At 47.2% G+C, this 18,204-nt stretch overlaps 1 protein-coding gene across 1 annotated transcript; it reads left to right on the top strand.

Annotated features, from left to right (window-relative positions):
- Positions 1 to 2,869: 2,869 nt before the first annotated feature.
- LOC110505446 (testis-expressed protein 30) lies at positions 2,870 to 17,868 on the top strand. Its single transcript, XM_036975312.1, has 6 exons — positions 2,870 to 3,102; positions 6,130 to 6,224; positions 6,335 to 6,580; positions 6,685 to 6,736; positions 15,636 to 15,850; positions 16,078 to 17,868. The coding sequence occupies exons 1-6, from the start codon at positions 2,889 to 2,891 to the stop codon at positions 16,237 to 16,239; spliced, it is 984 nt and encodes a 327-aa protein (XP_036831207.1). The 5' UTR covers positions 2,870 to 2,888; the 3' UTR covers positions 16,240 to 17,868.
- Positions 17,869 to 18,204: the final 336 nt, after the last annotated feature.

The following is an 18,204-nucleotide window of genomic DNA, read 5'->3' as shown; positions in this document are numbered from 1 at the left end:
CTCTGTGTAACTCTGTATGGAAATTCCAGTACCAGAAAGAAAAAACTGTAGGAGCAGTCGAAACTATGTTTTTAACACTTGAACCTTTGGCCCTTGGATCTTAGTCGTGCAATTTCACATCTAAGATATTTTGTGCAGTATTTGTCAAGTGGAAAAAAAATGGGATGAAAATGATTTATCTTAAACTTTTACATGTGAAGCGAAGACATAGCAGACCCTTCAAATACTTAATAGAAAGGCAGATACCCAGTTAGTTTTACAACTGAATGCTTCAACTGAAATGTCTCTTCCTGCATTTAACCCAACCCCTCTGTATCAGAGAGGGGAACAGTGTGTTAACTGCCTCGCTCAGGGGCAGAACGGCAGATTTTTTACCTTGTCAGCTCAGGGATTAGATCCAGCAACCTTTGTTACTGACCCAACACTCTAAACACTAGGCTACCGGCCGCCACAGAATCGCTACTGTTGACCAATCACAGACAAAGGGGGATCGGACTTCGGCTAGTCAACTTCGGCTTGCCTCGAAGAAGAAAAAACATGTAAGCATGAACTTCCGAAAAAAAACCTTTTCAAATATCATAATCTACAGCGTTCGGAAAGTAGTCAGACCTCTTGACTTTTTACACATTTTGTTACAGTTTTATTCTAAAATGGATAAAAATTGATTTGTTTTTTTCTCATCAATCTACACACAATACCCCACAATGACAACGCAAAAACAGGTTTTTAGACATTTTTGCAAATGTCCCTGGTGCTGGAAAAACATCCCCACAGCATGAATGCTGCCATCACATGCTTCATAGTAGTGATGCTGCCACCACCATGCTTCATAGTAGTGATGCTGCCACCACCATGCTTCATAGTAGTGATGCTGCCACCACCATGCTTCATAGTAGTGATGCTGCCGTCACCATGCTTCATAGTAGCGATGGTGCCAGGTTCCCTCCAGACGTGACGCTTGACATTCAGGCCAAATAGTTCAATCTTGGTTTCATCAGACCAGAGAATCTTGTTTCTCATTGTCTGAGAGTCCTTTAGGTGCCTTTTGGTAAACTCCAAGAGGCCTGTCATGTGCCTTTAACTGAGGAGTGGCTTCCATCTAGAAACTCTACCACAAAGGCCTGATTGGTCTGCAGAGAGATGGTTTTCCTTCTGGAAGGTTCTCCCATCTCCACAGAGAAACTCTGGAGCTCTGTCAGAGTGACCATTGGGTTCTTGGTCACCTCCCTGACCAAGGCCCTTGCTCAGTTTGGCCTTCCCCAGATCTGTGCATCGACACAATCTTGTTTCGGAGCTCTATGGACAATTCCTTCGACCTCATGGCTTGGTTTTTTGCTCTGACATAAATTATCAAGTGTGGGACCTAACCTCGACAGGTGTGTGCCTTTCTAAATAATGTCCAATCCGTTGGATTTATAACAGCTGGACTCCAATCAAGTTGTAGAAACATCTCAAGGAGGATCAATGGAAACAGGAATGCACCTGAGCTCAACTTCGAGTCTCATAGCAAAAGGTCTGAATACTTTTCTAAGTAAGTTATTTCAGTTTTATGGTGTATTGTGTGGAGATTGATGAACAAAAAAAAAATACATTTATTTAATCAAATTTAGAATAAAGCTGTAACTTGACAAAACGTAGCAGCCCACTGATGTCCTCTTCCCTTTCCACAGGACGTAAGCACGATCAGTGGAGAGACAAATCTCTCTATCAGCCTGCAGGTAGGCACCAGGGGTGGGGAGTGACGGATGACATGTCAGGGATGACAAAAAACGGTCATCTGTTTTAATCGGGGTCTTATACCATGTAGAATGTGTTTTCACACCTAATGGGGTCTTATACCATGTAGAATGTGTTTTCACACCTAATGGGGTCTTATACCATGTTGAATGTGTTTTCACACCTAATGGGGTCTTATACCATGTAGAATGTGTTTTCACACCTAATGGGGTATTATACCATGTTGAATGTGTTTGAATTGTAACCTAATGGGGTATTATACCATGTAGAATGTGTTTTCACACCTAACGATACTTGATTGATAGTTTTACACAATTTTTTTTATAGTAAATGTTTTTCATTGTTTGTACGTTAACACCAGTCGTGTTATTGTCTGTCTCGATATGCACACACCATAGATCTCTGGTTCGAATTATACACAATATAAGCTATTATTTAAATGGTCACTAATCAGTAAATAAACATGTTATGACAAAAACAAATATTTGAGTTGATTTCATGATAACGACATGATGCTATTTTCCACGTTAGACTTCCGTGTTATAGCCCTATAGATTTCCTGTACGGATGGCTATAATAACCTTTTTGACAGGGTTATTGCTCAGGGAGCAAAAAAACAAATTCATAGTGTGTATTTAAATCATAATATACACACCTGCCTGTGGACTTTGAGTTTACAAACATGATAGTCAAATCATGTCTCCCAAATCATACACTTTTTAGATTATTGCGGTGGCATCGACTCCTGTACACTAGACGATGTCTTATGAAAGGAAAACAGTGAAGTTGAAAGTCGATGACATTAGAAGATAAGACGATAAACAAAGCAAATGGCCATGTCACGTTCTGACCTCTATTTCCTTTGTTTTGTATGTAGTTAGTATGGTCAGGGCGTGAGTTGGGTGGGCAGTCTATGTTTGTTTTTCTATGATTTGGGTATTTCTATGTTTCGGCCTAGTATGGTTCTCAATCAGAGGCAGGTGTCATTAGTTGTCTCTGATTGAGAATCATACTTAGGTAGCCTGGGTTTCACTGTGTGTTTGTGGGTGATTGTTCCTGTCACTGTGTTTGTTGTCACAGGATAGGACTGTTTTGCGTTTGCACATTTCTTGTTTTTGTTAGTTTGTTCATGTGTAGGGATTTATTAAAACATGAATAACCACCACGCTGCGCTTTGGTCCGCTTCTCTTCCTCCTACAGGCGAACGCCCTTACAGAATCACCCACCACCAACGGACCAAGCAGCGTGTTAACAGACAGGAGCCACAGGAGAGGCAACAGAGGCAGCAGCAGCAGGAGCAGCAGCAGCTGCAGTGGGAGAGGCTGCACCACCTGGAGAAATGGACATGGGAGGAAGAACTGGACGGTAAAGGACCCTGGGCTCAGCCCGGAGAATATCGCCGCCCCAAGGAAGAACTGGAGGCGGCGAAAGCTGAGAGGCGCAGATATGAGGAGGCAGCACGGCGTAGCGGATGGAAGCCCGGGAGTCAGCCCCAAAAATTTATTGGGGGGGGGCTAACAGGGAGTATGGCTACGCCAGGTAGGAGACCTGAGCCAACTTCCTGTGGTTACCGGGGGGCTAGAGAGACCGGGCAGGCACCGTGTTATGCTGTGGAGCGCACGGTGTCCCCAGTGCGGGTGCACAGCCCTGTGCGGTACATTCCAGCTCCGCGTATCGGCCGGGCTAGAGTGGGCATCGAGCCAAGTGCCATGAAGCCGGCTCTACGCATCTGGTCTCCAGTGCGTCTCCTTGGGCCGGCTTACATGGCACCAGCCTTGCGCACGGTGTCCCCGGTTCGCCTGCATAGCCCAGTGCGGGCTATTGTGCGGGCTATAGTGTAGGGATTTATTAAAACATGAATAACCACCACGCTGCGCTTTGGTCCGCTTCTCTTCCTCCTACAGGCGAACGCCCTTACAGGCCATTACCCAGACTCACCATTTCTTCACTGTTCATGTGCAATCAGAAGGAAGTGGTGGATGCGTTTATGGTTTCAAGGGTGGGTGAAAACAGAGTTGGGTGCTGTGGAATCGTTGAGGGGAACCAGAACAGAGTTGGGTGCTGTGGAATCGTTGAGGGGAACCAGAACAGAGTTGGGTGCTGTGGAATCGGTGAGGGTAACCAGAACAGAGTTGGGTGCTGTGGAATCGGTGAGGGGAACCAGAACAGAGTTGGGTGCTGTGGAATCGGTGAGGGGAACCAGAACAGAGTTGGGTGCTGTGGAATCGGTGAGGGGAACCAGAACAGAGTTGGGTGCTGTGGAATCGGTGAGGGGAACCAGAACAGAGTTGGGTGCTGTGGAATCGGTGAGGGGAACCAGAACAGAGTTGGGTGCTGTGGAATCGGTGAGGGGAACCAGAACAGAGTTGGGTGCTGTGGAATCGGTGAGGGGAACCAGAACAGAGTTGGGTGCTGTGGAATCGGTGAGGGGAACCAGAACAGAGTTGGGTGCTGTGGAATCGATGAGGGTAACCAGAACAGAGTTGGGTGCTGTGGAATCGGTGAGGGTAACCAGAACAGAGTTGGGTGCTGTGGAATCGGTGAGGGTAACCAGAACAGAGTTGGGTGCTGTGGAATCGGTGAGGGTAACCAGAACAGAGTTGGGTGCTGTGGAATCGGTGAGGGTAACCAGAACAGAGTTGGGTGCTGTGGAATCGGTGAGGGTAACCAGAACAGAGTTGGGTGCTGTGGAATCGGTGAGGGTAACCAGAACAGAGTTGGGTGCTGTGGAATCGGTGAGGGTAACCAGAACAGAGTTGGGTGCTGTGGAATCGGTGAAGGTAACACAAAGTGGTCTTTGTGATAATTGTTTGTGTTTCTGCTGGTCAGAGGGAGAAGGTGTTAAACAAATGGGGGGCAAGAAATTTGAATTGTTTCTCACAAGAAAAGACTACCATTGAAAGGAGTGATTACTGGGAGAACAGTAAACGTTGATCAACTGAAGGGGAAGATTCCCGGTGTTTGTGATGCTCGCCATTTGGTGAGACAGACAGGGTGGCGGGAGTGGTGAAACAAGAGTCGTTGTCTGTTCTTTTGAGTGTTGATGTTGAGCCTTTTGCCCGACAAAGTCACGTTAGGAAATATAAGTTATCCTGTACGAGCTTTAGTGCTGAATACATTACGTTACAGGTGTCAAGCTTATGGGCAGTGTGTAGGAGGGAGATTCCTGGGTGTGAGAAGTGTGCAGAAGAGCATGCGACAAAGGAATGTGTAGTTTTGGGGAAAGAAGCGGTATGAGTTAATAATAGGGGTGCCCGTGGGGCTGGGGATTTGAAGTGTCCGGTGCGAGAGAGACATTTTGAGATTTCCAGAGTCTGAGAAGTGCAGAAGGTGTCGTATGTTGAGGCAGTGAAGAAGGGAGAGGAGGAAGGGTCAAGGGGGAAGGAGCCTGAGAGGATCCCAGTGAGTAGTAGATCTGTATCAGTACAGAGGGATAAATCAATATGCTTCAGTAAGATTGTCTTCTTAGCTTTCAAATCAATGGTTATCAACTGTACCACAGAAATGGAATGTAAGTGACAGAAAATTGAGGTGGAGAGAAGTATTTGGGTGTACGAGACTAGACGTCAAAAGACTTACAGGCTGTGTTGAGTGGTGGTGTCCCATCCTTTCAGGTTGTTGGCCTGAGGTAGGACTAAATAGATTTGAATAGTGAAGTAGGGTGGTGTCCCAGCCTTTCAGGTTGTTGACCTGAGGTAGGACTAAATAGATTTGAATAGTGGGGGAGGGTGGTGTCCCATCCTTTCAGGTTGTTGACCTGAGGTAGGACTAAATAGATTTGAATAGTGGGGGAGGGTGGTGTCCCATCCTTTCAGGTTGTTGACCTGAGGTAGGACTAAATAGATTTGAATAGTGGGGGAGGGTGGTGTCCCATCCTTTCAGGTTGTTGACCTGAGGTAGGACTAAATAGATTTGAATAGTGGGGGAGGGTGGTGTCCCATCCTTTCAGGTTGTTGACCTGAGGTAGGACTAAATAGATTTGAATAGTGGGGAGGGTGGTGTCCCATCCTTTCAGGTTGTTGACCTGAGGTAGGACTAAATAGATTTGAATAGTGGGGGAGGGTGGTGTCCCATCCTTTCAGGTTGTTGACCTGAGGTAGGACTAAATAGATTTGAATAGTGGGGGAGGGTGGTGTCCCATCCTTTCAGGTAGTTGACCTGAGGTAGGACTAAATAGATTTAAATAGTGGAGGAGGGTGGTGTCCCAGCCTTTCAGGTTGTTGACCTGAGGTAGGACTAAATAGATTTAAATAGTGGAGTAGGGTGGTATTGTTTTGTATTATTATTATTATTATTAATTTATCGTGAGCGTAGTGTTAGATAGTAGAGTATTTAGTCATTGATTTTATTTTTTCAAGCAAAGTATAAGGGAGTTGTACTTCTGTCCAGTAGGTGGCGGTAATGCACCATTTATTAGATGCCCACCGCCGTTAAACCTCATTGAAGAAGAAGACAAGACGACTGACGACATGGAAACGTTTGAAGAGGTATAATGTTTATGTTGACGATTGATGCAAGTTATACAGTTTATGTAAGGTTGTGATAGAATACATGGCCAAGCATAAATGACTCACTAACTCAATAATGACTTTTACAGGACAGCTTGAACATCATTTTTGGTAAAAAACAAATCGTTGCTGTCAGAGTTGTGATGAGCGTCCCTGATAACGTAAGTGCTGTGCGGACTGCTGTCGTCGTGACGCACGGGACTGGAGGGGACGTCAACCTAAAGCGTTTGGTTTCTCTGGCTCGTGTGCTTGCGTCGAATGGTCTGCTATGTCTTCGCTTCACGTGTAAAGGTTTAAACCTGGTTTACAGAGTGAAAGCTTACAATGCTGTTTTGGTAAGAACTATTTGTGAAATCCAGATTTGTGCATTGTCTTCATAGTTAAGAATAACACGAGAGTTTGTGTGCCATTTATGGAAATATTCTGTGTTATTTTGCAGGAACACTTGAAATATCTTAAGAAATTCACAATCAGACAAATATTCTTTGTTGGTAAGTAAGCAAACCATTTTTTTGTTTTACCTAAATGAAGCTTCAATTGGCCTGATGTATATCCCAGTTATGAGCCATGTCACATAACAACAAACCAATATAACCACATCATTCTGGAAGATATTTTTTCAATGTGTATTTGCACATAGCTCTCTAGGTCTACTGTATCTCTGACCCCTGGTCTACTGTATCTCTGACCCCTGGTCTACTGTATCTCTGACCCCTGGTCTTCTGTACCTCTGACCCCTGGTCTTCTGTACCTCTGACCCCTGGTCTTCTGTACCTCTGACCCCTGGTCTACTGTACTTCTGACCCCTGGTCTACTGTATCTCTGACCCCTGGTCTACTGTACCTGTGACCTCTGACCCCTGGTCTACTGTATCTCTGACCCCTGGTTACTATTCCTCTGACCCCTGGTCTACTGTTCCTCTGACCCCTGGTCTACTGTACCCCTGTTCTACTGTACCCCTGGTCTACTGTATCTCTGAACCCTGTTCTACTGTACCCCTTGTCTACTGTCCTTCTGACCCCTGGTCTACTGTACCTATGACCCCTGGTCTACTGTATCCCTGACCCCTGGTCTACTTTATCTCTGACCCCTGGTCTACTTTATCTCTGACCCCTGGTCTACTTTATCTCTGACCCCTGGTCTACTATACCTCTGACCCCTGGTCTACTGTACCCCCGGTCTGCTGTACCTTTGACTCCTGGTTCACTGTACTTCTGACCCCTGGTCTACTGTACCTCTGACCCCTGGTCTATTGTACCTCTGACCCCTGGTCTTCTGTACCTCTGACCCCTGGTCTACTGTATCTCTGACGCCTGGTCTACTGAATCTCTGACCCCTGGTCTACTGAATCTATGACCCCTGGTCTACTGTATCTCTGACCCCTGGTCTACTTTACTCCTGGCCCCTGGTCTACTGTATCTCTGACCCCTGGTCTACTGTACTTCTGACCCCTGGTCTACTGTACCTCTGACCCCTGGTCAACTGAATCTCTGACCCCTGGTCTATTGTACCTCCGACACCTGGTCTACTGTACCTCTGACCCCTGGTCCACTATACCTCTGACCCCTGGTCTACTGTACTTCTGACTCCTGGTCTACTGTATCCCTGACCCCTGGTCTACTGTACCCCTGTTCTACTGTACCCCTGGTCTACTGTATCTCTGAACCCTGTTCTACTGTACCCCTTGTCTACTGTCCTTCTGACCCCTGGTCTACTGTACCTATGACCCCTGGTCTACTGTATCCCTGACCCCTGGTCTACTTTATCTCTGACCCCTGGTCTACTTTATCTCTGACCCCTGGTCTACTTTATCTCTGACCCCTGGTCTACTATACCTCTGACCCCTGGTCTACTGTACCCCCGGTCTGCTGTACCTTTGACTCCTGGTTCACTGTACTTCTGACCCCTGGTCTACTGTACCTCTGACCCCTGGTCTATTGTACCTCTGACCCCTGGTCTTCTGTACCTCTGACCCCTGGTCTACTGTACCTCTGACCCCTGGTCTACTGTATCTCTGACGCCTGGTCTACTGAATCTCTGACCCCTGGTCTACTGAATCTATGACCCCTGGTCTACTGTATCTCTGACCCCTGGTCTACTGAATCTATGACCCCTGGTCTACTGTATCTCTGGCCCCTGGTCTACTGTATCTCTGACCCCTGGTCTACTGTACTTCTGACCCCTGGTCTACTGTACCTCTGACCCCTGGTCAACTGAATCTCTGACCCCTGGTCTATTGTACCTCCGACACCTGGTCTACTGTACCTCTGACCCCTGGTCCACTATACCTCTGACCCCTGGTCTACTGTACTTCTGACTCCTGGTCTACTGTATCCCTGACCCCTGGTCTACTTTATCTCTGACCCCTGGTCTACTTTATCTCTGACCCCTGGTCTGCTATACCTCTGACCCCTGGTCTACTGTACCCCCGGTCTGCTGTACCTTTGACTCCTGGTTCACTGTACTTCTGACCCCTGGTCTATTGTACCTCTGACCCCTGGTCTTCTGTACCTCTGACCCCTGGTCTACTGTACTTCTGACCCCTGGTCTACTGTATCTCTGACCCTTGGTCTATTGTACCTCTGACCCCTGGTCTTCTGTACCTCTGACCCCTGGTCTACTGTACTTCTGACCCCTGGTCTACTGAATCTCTGACACTTGGTCTACAGTACCGCTGACCCCTGGTCTACTGTATCTCTGACGCCTGGTCTACTGAATCTCTGACCCCTGGTCTACTGAATCTCTGACCCCTGGTCTACTCTACCTCTGACCCCTGTTCTACTTTATTTCTGACCTCTGGTTTGCTGAATCTCTGACCCCTGGTCTGCTGAATCTCTGACCCTTGGTCTACAGTACCGCTGACCCCTGGTCTACTGTACCTCTGACCCCTGGTCTACTGAATCTCTGACCCCTGGTCTACTGTACTTCTGACCCCTGGTCTACTGTATCTCTGACCCCTGGTCAACTGAATCTCTGACCCCTGGTCTATTGTACCTCCGACACCTGGTCTACTGTACCTCTGACCCCTGGTCCACTATACCTCTGACCCCTGGTCTACTGTACTTCTGACTCCTGGTCTACTGTATCTCTGACCCCTGGTCTATTGTACCTCCGACACCTGGTCTACTGTACCTCTGACCCCTGGTCCACTATACCTCTGACCCCTGGTCTACTGTACTTCTGACCCCTGGTCTATTGTACCTCTGACCCCTGGTTTACTGTACCCCCGGTCTGCTGTACCTTTCACTCCTGGTTTACCGTACTTCTGTCCCCTGGTCTACTGTATCTCTGACGCCTGGTCTACTGAATCTCTGACCCCTGGTCTACTGAATCTCTGACCCCTGGTCTACTCTACCTCTGACCCCTGTTCTACTTTATTTCTGACCTCTGGTTTGCTGAATCTCTGACCCCTGGTCTGCTGAATCTCTGACCCTTGGTCTACAGTACCGCTGACCCCTGGTCTACTGTACCTCTGACCCCTGGTCTACTGAATCTCTGACCCCTGGTCTACTAAATCTATGACCCCTGGTCTACTGTATCTCTGACCCCTGGTCTACTTTACTCCTGGCCCCTGGTCTACTGTACTTCTGACCCCTGGTCTACTGTATCTCTGACCCCTGGTCAACTGAATCTCTGACCCCTGGTCTATTTTACCTCCGACACCAGGTCTACTGTACCTCTGACCCCTGGTCCACTATACCTCTGACCCCTGGTCTACTGTACTTCTGACCCCTGGTCTACTTTATCTCTGACCCCTGGTCTACTTTATCTCTGACCCCTGGTCTACTATACCTCTGACCCCTGGTCTACTGTACCCCCGGTCTGCTGTACCTTTGACTCCTGGTTCACTGTACTTCTGACCCCTGGTCTACTGTACCTCTGACCCCTGGTCTATTGTACCTCTGACCCCTGGTCTACTGTATCTCTGACGCCTGGTCTACTGAATCTCTGACCCCTGGTCTACTGAATCTATGACCCCTGGTCTACTGTATCTCTGACCCCTGGTCTACTTTACTCCTGGCCCCTGGTCTACTGTATCTCTGACCCCTGGTCTACTGTACTTCTGACCCCTGGTCTACTGTACCTCTGACCCCTGGTCAACTGAATCTCTGACCCCTGGTCTATTGTACCTCCGACACCTGGTCTACTGTACCTCTGACCCCTGGTCCACTATACCTCTGACCCCTGGTCTACTGTACTTCTGACTCCTGGTCTACTGTATCCCTGACCCCTGGTCTACTGTACCCCTGTTCTACTGTACCCCTGGTCTACTGTATCTCTGAACCCTGTTCTACTGTACCCCTTGTCTACTGTCCTTCTGACCCCTGGTCTACTGTACCTATGACCCCTGGTCTACTGTATCCCTGACCCCTGGTCTACTTTATCTCTGACCCCTGGTCTACTTTATCTGACCCCTGGTCTACTATACCTCTGACCCCTGGTCTACTGTACCCCCGGTCTGCTGTACCTTTGACTCCTGGTTCACTGTACTTCTGACCCCTGGTCTACTGTACCTCTGACCCCTGGTCTATTGTACCTCTGACCCCTGGTCTTCTGTACCTCTGACCCCTGGTCTACTGTACCTCTGACCCCTGGTCTACTGTATCTCTGACGCCTGGTCTACTGAATCTCTGACCCCTGGTCTACTGAATCTATGACCCCTGGTCTACTGTATCTCTGACCCCTGGTCTACTTTACTCCTGGCCCCTGGTCTACTGTATCTCTGACCCCTGGTCTACTGTACTTCTGACCCCTGGTCTACTGTACCTCTGACCCCTGGTCAACTGAATCTCTGACCCCTGGTCTATTGTACCTCCGACACCTGGTCTACTGTACCTCTGACCCCTGGTCCACTATACCTCTGACCCCTGGTCTACTGTACTTCTGACTCCTGGTCTACTGTATCCCTGACCCCTGGTCTACTTTATCTCTGACCCCTGGTCTACTTTATCTCTGACCCCTGGTCTGCTATACCTCTGACCCCTGGTCTACTGTACCCCCGGTCTGCTGTACCTTTGACTCCTGGTTCACTGTACTTCTGACCCCTGGTCTATTGTACCTCTGACCCCTGGTCTTCTGTACCTCTGACCCCTGGTCTACTGTACTTCTGACCCCTGGTCTACTGTATCTCTGACCCTTGGTCTATTGTACCTCTGACCCCTGGTCTTCTGTACCTCTGACCCCTGGTCTACTGTACTTCTGACCCCTGGTCTACTGAATCTCTGACCCCTGGTCTACTGAATCTCTGACCCCTGGTCTACTCTACCTCTGACCCCTGTTCTACTTTATTTCTGACCCCTGGTCTGCTGAATCTCTGACCCTTGGTCTACAGTACCGCTGACCCCTGGTCTACTGTACCTCTGACCCCTGGTCTACTGTACCTCTGACCCCTGGTCTACTGAATCTCTGACCCCTGGTCTACTGTACTTCTGACCCCTGGTCTACTGTATCTCTGACCCCTGGTCAACTGAATCTCTGACCCCTGGTCTATTGTACCTCCGACACCTGGTCTACTGTACCTCTGACCCCTGGTCCACTATACCTCTGACCCCTGGTCTACTGTACTTCTGACTCCTGGTCTACTGTATCTCTGACCCCTGGTCTATTGTACCTCCGACACCTGGTCTACTGTACCTCTGACCCCTGGTCCACTATACCTCTGACCCCTGGTCTACTGTACTTCTGACCCCTGGTCTATTGTACCTCTGACCCCTGGTCTACTGTACCCCCGGTCTGCTGTACCTTTCACTCCTGGTTTACCGTACTTCTGTCCCCTGGTCTACTGTATCTCTGACGCCTGGTCTACTGAATCTCTGACCCCTGGTCTACTGAATCTCTGACCCCTGGTCTACTCTACCTCTGACCCCTGTTCTACTTTATTTCTGACCTCTGGTTTGCTGAATCTCTGACCCCTGGTCTGCTGAATCTCTGACCCTTGGTCTACAGTACCGCTGACCCCTGGTCTACTGTACCTCTGACCCCTGGTCTACTGAATCTCTGACCCCTGGTCTACTAAATCTATGACCCCTGGTCTACTGTATATCTGACCCCTGGTCTACTTTACTCCTGGCCCCTGGTCTACTGTACTTCTGACCCCTGGTCTACTGTATCTCTGACCCCTGGTCAACTGAATCTCTGACCCCTGGTCTATTTTACCTCCGACACCAGGTCTACTGTACCTCTGACCCCTGGTCCACTATACCTCTGACCCCTGGTCTACTGTACTTCTGACCCCTGGTCTACTTTATCTCTGACCCCTGGTCTACTTTATCTCTGACCCGTGGTCTACTATACCTCTGACCCCTGGTCTACTGTACCACCGGTCTGCTGTACCTTTGACTCCTGGTTCACTGTACTTCTGACCCCTGGTCTACTGTACCTCTGACCCCTGGTCTATTGTACCTCTGACCCCTGGTCTTCTGTACCTCTGACCCCTGGTCTACTGTATCTCTGACGCCTGGTCTACTGAATCTCTGACCCCTGGTCTACTGAATCTATGACCCCTGGTCTACTGTATCTCTGACCCCTGGTCTACTTTACTCCTGGCCCCTGGTCTACTGTATCTCTGACCCCTGGTCTACTGTACTTCTGACCCCTGGTCTACTGTACCTCTGACCCCTGGTCAACTGAATCTCTGACCCCTGGTCTATTGTACCTCCGACACCTGGTCTACTGTACCTCTGACCCCTGGTCCACTATACCTCTGACCCCTGGTCTACTGTACTTCTGACTCCTGGTCTACTGTATCCCTGACCCCTGGTCTACTGTACCCCTGTTCTACTGTACCCCTGGTCTACTGTATCTCTGAACCCTGTTCTACTGTACCCCTTGTCTACTGTCCTTCTGACCCCTGGTCTACTGTACCTATGACCCCTGGTCTACTGTATCCCTGACCCCTGGTCTACTTTATCTCTGACCCCTGGTCTACTTTATCTCTGACCCCTGGTCTACTTTATCTCTGACCCCTGGTCTACTATACCTCTGACCCCTGGTCTACTGTACCCCCGGTCTGCTGTACCTTTGACTCCTGGTTCACTGTACTTCTGACCCCTGGTCTACTGTACCTCTGACCCCTGGTCTATTGTACCTCTGACCCCTGGTCTTCTGTACCTCTGACCCCTGGTCTACTGTACCTCTGACCCCTGGTCTACTGTACCTCTGACCCCTGGTCTACTGTATCTCTGACGCCTGGTCTACTGAATCTCTGACCCCTGGTCTACTGAATCTATGACCCCTGGTCTACTGTATCTCTGACCCCTGGTCTACTTTACTCCTGGCCCCTGGTCTACTGTATCTCTGACCCCTGGTCTACTGTACTTCTGACCCCTGGTCTACTGTACCTCTGACCCCTGGTCAACTGAATCTCTGACCCCTGGTCTATTGTACCTCCGACACCTGGTCTACTGTACCTCTGACCCCTGGTCCACTATACCTCTGACCCCTGGTCTACTGTACTTCTGACTCCTGGTCTACTGTATCCCTGACCCCTGGTCTACTTTATCTCTGACCCCTGGTCTACTTTATCTCTGACCCCTGGTCTGCTATACCTCTGACCCCTGGTCTACTGTACCCCCGGTCTGCTGTACCTTTGACTCCTGGTTCACTGTACTTCTGACCCCTGGTCTATTGTACCTCTGACCTCTGGTCTTCTGTACCTCTGACCCCTGGTCTACTGTACTTCTGACCCCTGGTCTATTGTACCTCTGACCCCTGGTCTATTGTACCTCTGACCCCTGGTCTTCTGTACCTCTGACCCCTGGTCTACTGTACTTCTGACCCCTGGTCTACTGAATCTCTGACACTTGGTCTACAGTACCGCTGACCCCTGGTCTACTGTATCTCTGACGCCTGGTCTACTGAATCTCTGACCCCTGGTCTACTGAATCTCTGACCCCTGGTCTACTCTACCTCTGACCACTGTTCTACTTTATTTCTGACCTCTGGTTTGCTGAATCTCTGACCCCTGGTCTGCTGAATCTCTGACCCTTGGTCTACAGTACCGCTGACCCCTGGTCTACTGTACCTCTGACCCCTGGTCTACTGAATCTCTGACCCCTGGTCTACTGTATCTCTGACCCCTGGTCTACTGTATCTCTGACCCCTGGTCAACTGAATCTCTGACCCCTGGTCTATTGTACCTCCGACACCTGGTCTACTGTACCTCTGACCCCTGGTCCACTATACCTCTGACCCCTGGTCTACTGTACTTCTGACTCCTGGTCTACTGTATCTCTGACCCCTGGTCTATTGTACCTCCGACACCTGGTCTACTGTACCTCTGACCCCTGGTCCACTATACCTCTGACCCCTGGTCTACTGTACTTCTGACCCCTGGTCTATTGTACCTCTGACCCCTGGTCTACTGTACCCCCGGTCTGCTGTACCTTTCACTCCTGGTTTACCGTACTTCTGTCCCCTGGTCTACTGTATCTCTGACGCCTGGTCTACTGAATCTCTGACCCCTGGTCTACTGAATCTCTGACCCCTGGTCTACTCTACCTCTGACCCCTGTTCTACTTTATTTCTGACCTCTGGTTTGCTGAATCTCTGACCCCTGGTCTGCTGAATCTCTGACCCTTGGTCTACAGTACCGCTGACCCCTGGTCTACTGTACCTCTGACCCCTGGTCTACTGAATCTCTGACCCCTGGTCTACTAAATCTATGACCCCTGGTCTACTGTATCTCTGACCCCTGGTCTACTTTACTCCTGGCCCCTGGTCTACTGTACTTCTGACCCCTGGTCTACTGTATCTCTGACCCCTGGTCAACTGAATCTCTGACCCCTGGTCTATTTTACCTCCGACACCAGGTCTACTGTACCTCTGACCCCTGGTCCACTATACCTCTGACCCCTGGTCTACTGTACTTCTGACTCCTGGTCTACTGTATCTCTGACCCCTGGTCTATTGTACCTCCGACACCTGGTCTACTGTACCTCTGACCCCTGGTCCACTATACCTCTGACCCCTGGTCTACTGTACCCCCGGTCTGCTGTACCTTTCACTCCTGGTTTACCGTACTTCTGACCCCTGGTATTCTGTACCTCTGACCCCTGGTCTTCTGTACCTCTGACCCCTGGTCTACTGTACCTCTGACCCCTGGTCTACTGAATCTCTGACCCCTGGTCTACTGTACCTCTGACCCCTGGTCTACTGAATCTCTGACCCCTGACCCCTGGTCTACTGTACCTCTTCACCAGGCAGCGATATTTGTACCGGTATACTTTTTTGAGTATTAGTGGTTACTGATGTCATTAGTATTGAGTTATTATTTAGCAGTCATTTTAGGAAGACAGGTCAAAGGTTATAGGTTACAGTATAAAGATACAGCTGAATACACATCATGTTGACATGGTGGAGGCTCCTCACTGTGTCCCCTCCCCACTTCAGGACGTTCTCTAGGGGCTCGAGCTGCCTCTGCCCTGGCCAGGCAGCTCAGTGTTCGACCAGAGGATGCAGTAGCAGGCCTCGTCTGTCTGTCCTTCCCCCTACACCCTCCAGGACAGACCCACGGCCATCGCCAGCGGAGTGAGGACCTCCGGGGGTTGCCTACGGAGGTGCCTGTGTTGTTTCTGTCTGGCACTGCAGACAACATGTGTGAGAAGGTGAGAATGGCGTTGGGCGTCTTTTTGGACATTTTGCATAAATGACAGCAGATCGGAGTGCAGTGATCAGACAGAAACCGTAACAACACAGCTCTCTTTTTAATTCGTTTTTTATTCTGTGTGATATTTTATAGATTTTTCGTTTTTTAAACTGATAGGCTGGAGTAAAAAAAACATATACTCCCAATGTTGTGTTTCTGCAATAATGATTTCCTCCGTGTGTCCAGATCCTTCTGGAAGATGTCGTTAAAGAGATGAGATGTCCAACGACTGTTCGCTGGGTTGAAGGAGGCAACCATGGGCTGATAGTGAAGGGAAGGACAGAGGAGTCTGTCCAGGATGAACTCAACGCACATGTCTTATCATGGATTTTGGAACGAATTGCATGAAGCTGACTCTTTGATTCTAAACGAATTACTCTTGATTCTAAACGAACTACTCTTTGATTCTAAATTAATTACTCTTGATTCTAAACGAACTACTCTTTGATTCTAAATTAATTACTCTTGATTCTAAACGAACTACTCTTTGATTCTAAATTAATTACTCTTGATTCTAAACGAACTACTCTTTGATTCTAAATGAATTACTCTTTGATTCTAAACGAATTACTCTTTGATTCTAAATGAATTACTCTTGATTCTAAATGAATTACTCTTGATTCTAAATGAATTACTCTTTGATTCTAAACGAATTACTCTTGATTCTAAACGAATTACTCTTGATTCTAAACGAATTACTCTTGATTCTAAACAAACTACTCTTGATTCTAAACGAATTACTCTTGATTCTAAACAAACTACTCTTGATTCTAAATGAATTACTCTTGATTCTAAATGAATTACTCTTGATTCTAAATGAATTACTCTTGATTCTAAATGAATTACTCTTTGATTCTAAATTAATTACTCTTTGATTCTAAATGAATTACTCTTGATTCTAAACAAATTACCTCTTGATTCTAAATGAATTACTCTTGATTCTAAATGAATTACTCTTGATTCTAAATGAATTACTCTTGATTCTAAATGAATTACTCTTGATTCAAAATGAATTACTCTTGATTCTAAATGAATTACTCTTGATTCTAAATGAATTACTCTTGATTCTAAACAAATTACCTCTTGATTCTAAAATAATTACTCTTGATTCTAAACAAATTACCTCTTGATTCTAAAATAATTACTCTTGATTCTAAACGAACTATTCTTGATTCTAAAATAATTACTCTTGATTCTAAACAAATTACTCTTGATTCTAAAATAATTACTCTTGATTCTAAACAAACTACTCTTGATTCTAAATGAATTACTCTTGATTCTAAATGAATTACTCTTGATTCTAAACAAATTACTCTTGATTCTAAAATAATTACTCTTGATTCTAAACAAACTATTCTTGATTCTAAAATAATTACTCTTGATTCTAAACAAACTACTATTGATTCTAAACAAACTACTCTTGATTCTAAATAAACTACTCTTGATTCTAACCGAATTACTCTTGATTCTAAACGAACTACTCTTTGATTCTAAACAAACTACTCTTGATCCTAAACGAATTTCTCTTGATTCTAAAGTTGTTGTTGCTCCACACATTCCATAGTGTGTTATTAGTGTAATATTATGAATATGTTGTGTTTATAATGTAGAAGAAATATATACTTTTATATATATATTTTTATTTATTTTTTGGGCTAAAGGTATTGACAGATTTGCAGTGAAGAATACACTCTGTGGGGTGCTTCTCTGAAACTGAGCGTTGCCTTCTAGTGGAGTGTGTTCAGGGAAGCCAAACTTCAAATCGAGTTGTATTTGTCACATTGCGCCGAATACAACTGTGAAAGTGTCAAATCCCAATTGAGAGCATACGTCATTTCCAGAAAAAATGTTAAATTGTTGCATCTCGTTGTGTTGTTGTCCTCTGGTGGCTAGCTAGCCAGCTAGCTAAAATTGTCCCTTTCCTAAATTAGCCATGGATGGAGATAAGGATTTAGACTTGTGGTTTTACTTAGTTTTTCGTACCAGCCAATGATTATAACGGTGATTCTGATCCAACCATTAATTCATACATTGTTTACCAGGCCTGAGAGGATGGAAGTTCAATATGTAGCTAGATGTAGAAGGCTAATGTCAACTAGCTAACGTTGGAAGTTAGGCTAGCGAGCAAGCGTTTTAGCCAGGTAGTCTAGGACAACAAAAACTATAAGTGTGTACTGTATGACAGAGTGATAGACCGTTTCAGCAGCATGAAAGAGAGGAGGATGGCGTTGGTGTTTCTCTACAAGTATAGTGAGTCAACATGTTTTCTACTCGCACGAACACACACACACACACACACACACACACGAACAC

The sequence above is a fragment of the Oncorhynchus mykiss genome, chromosome 3 (assembly GCF_013265735.2).
Source record: "Oncorhynchus mykiss isolate Arlee chromosome 3, USDA_OmykA_1.1, whole genome shotgun sequence".
In the NCBI taxonomy this organism is placed as follows: domain Eukaryota; kingdom Metazoa; phylum Chordata; class Actinopteri; order Salmoniformes; family Salmonidae; genus Oncorhynchus; species Oncorhynchus mykiss.
Note: the sequence above shows the minus strand (reverse complement) of the source record. Positions and strands in the feature narration are given on the sequence as shown.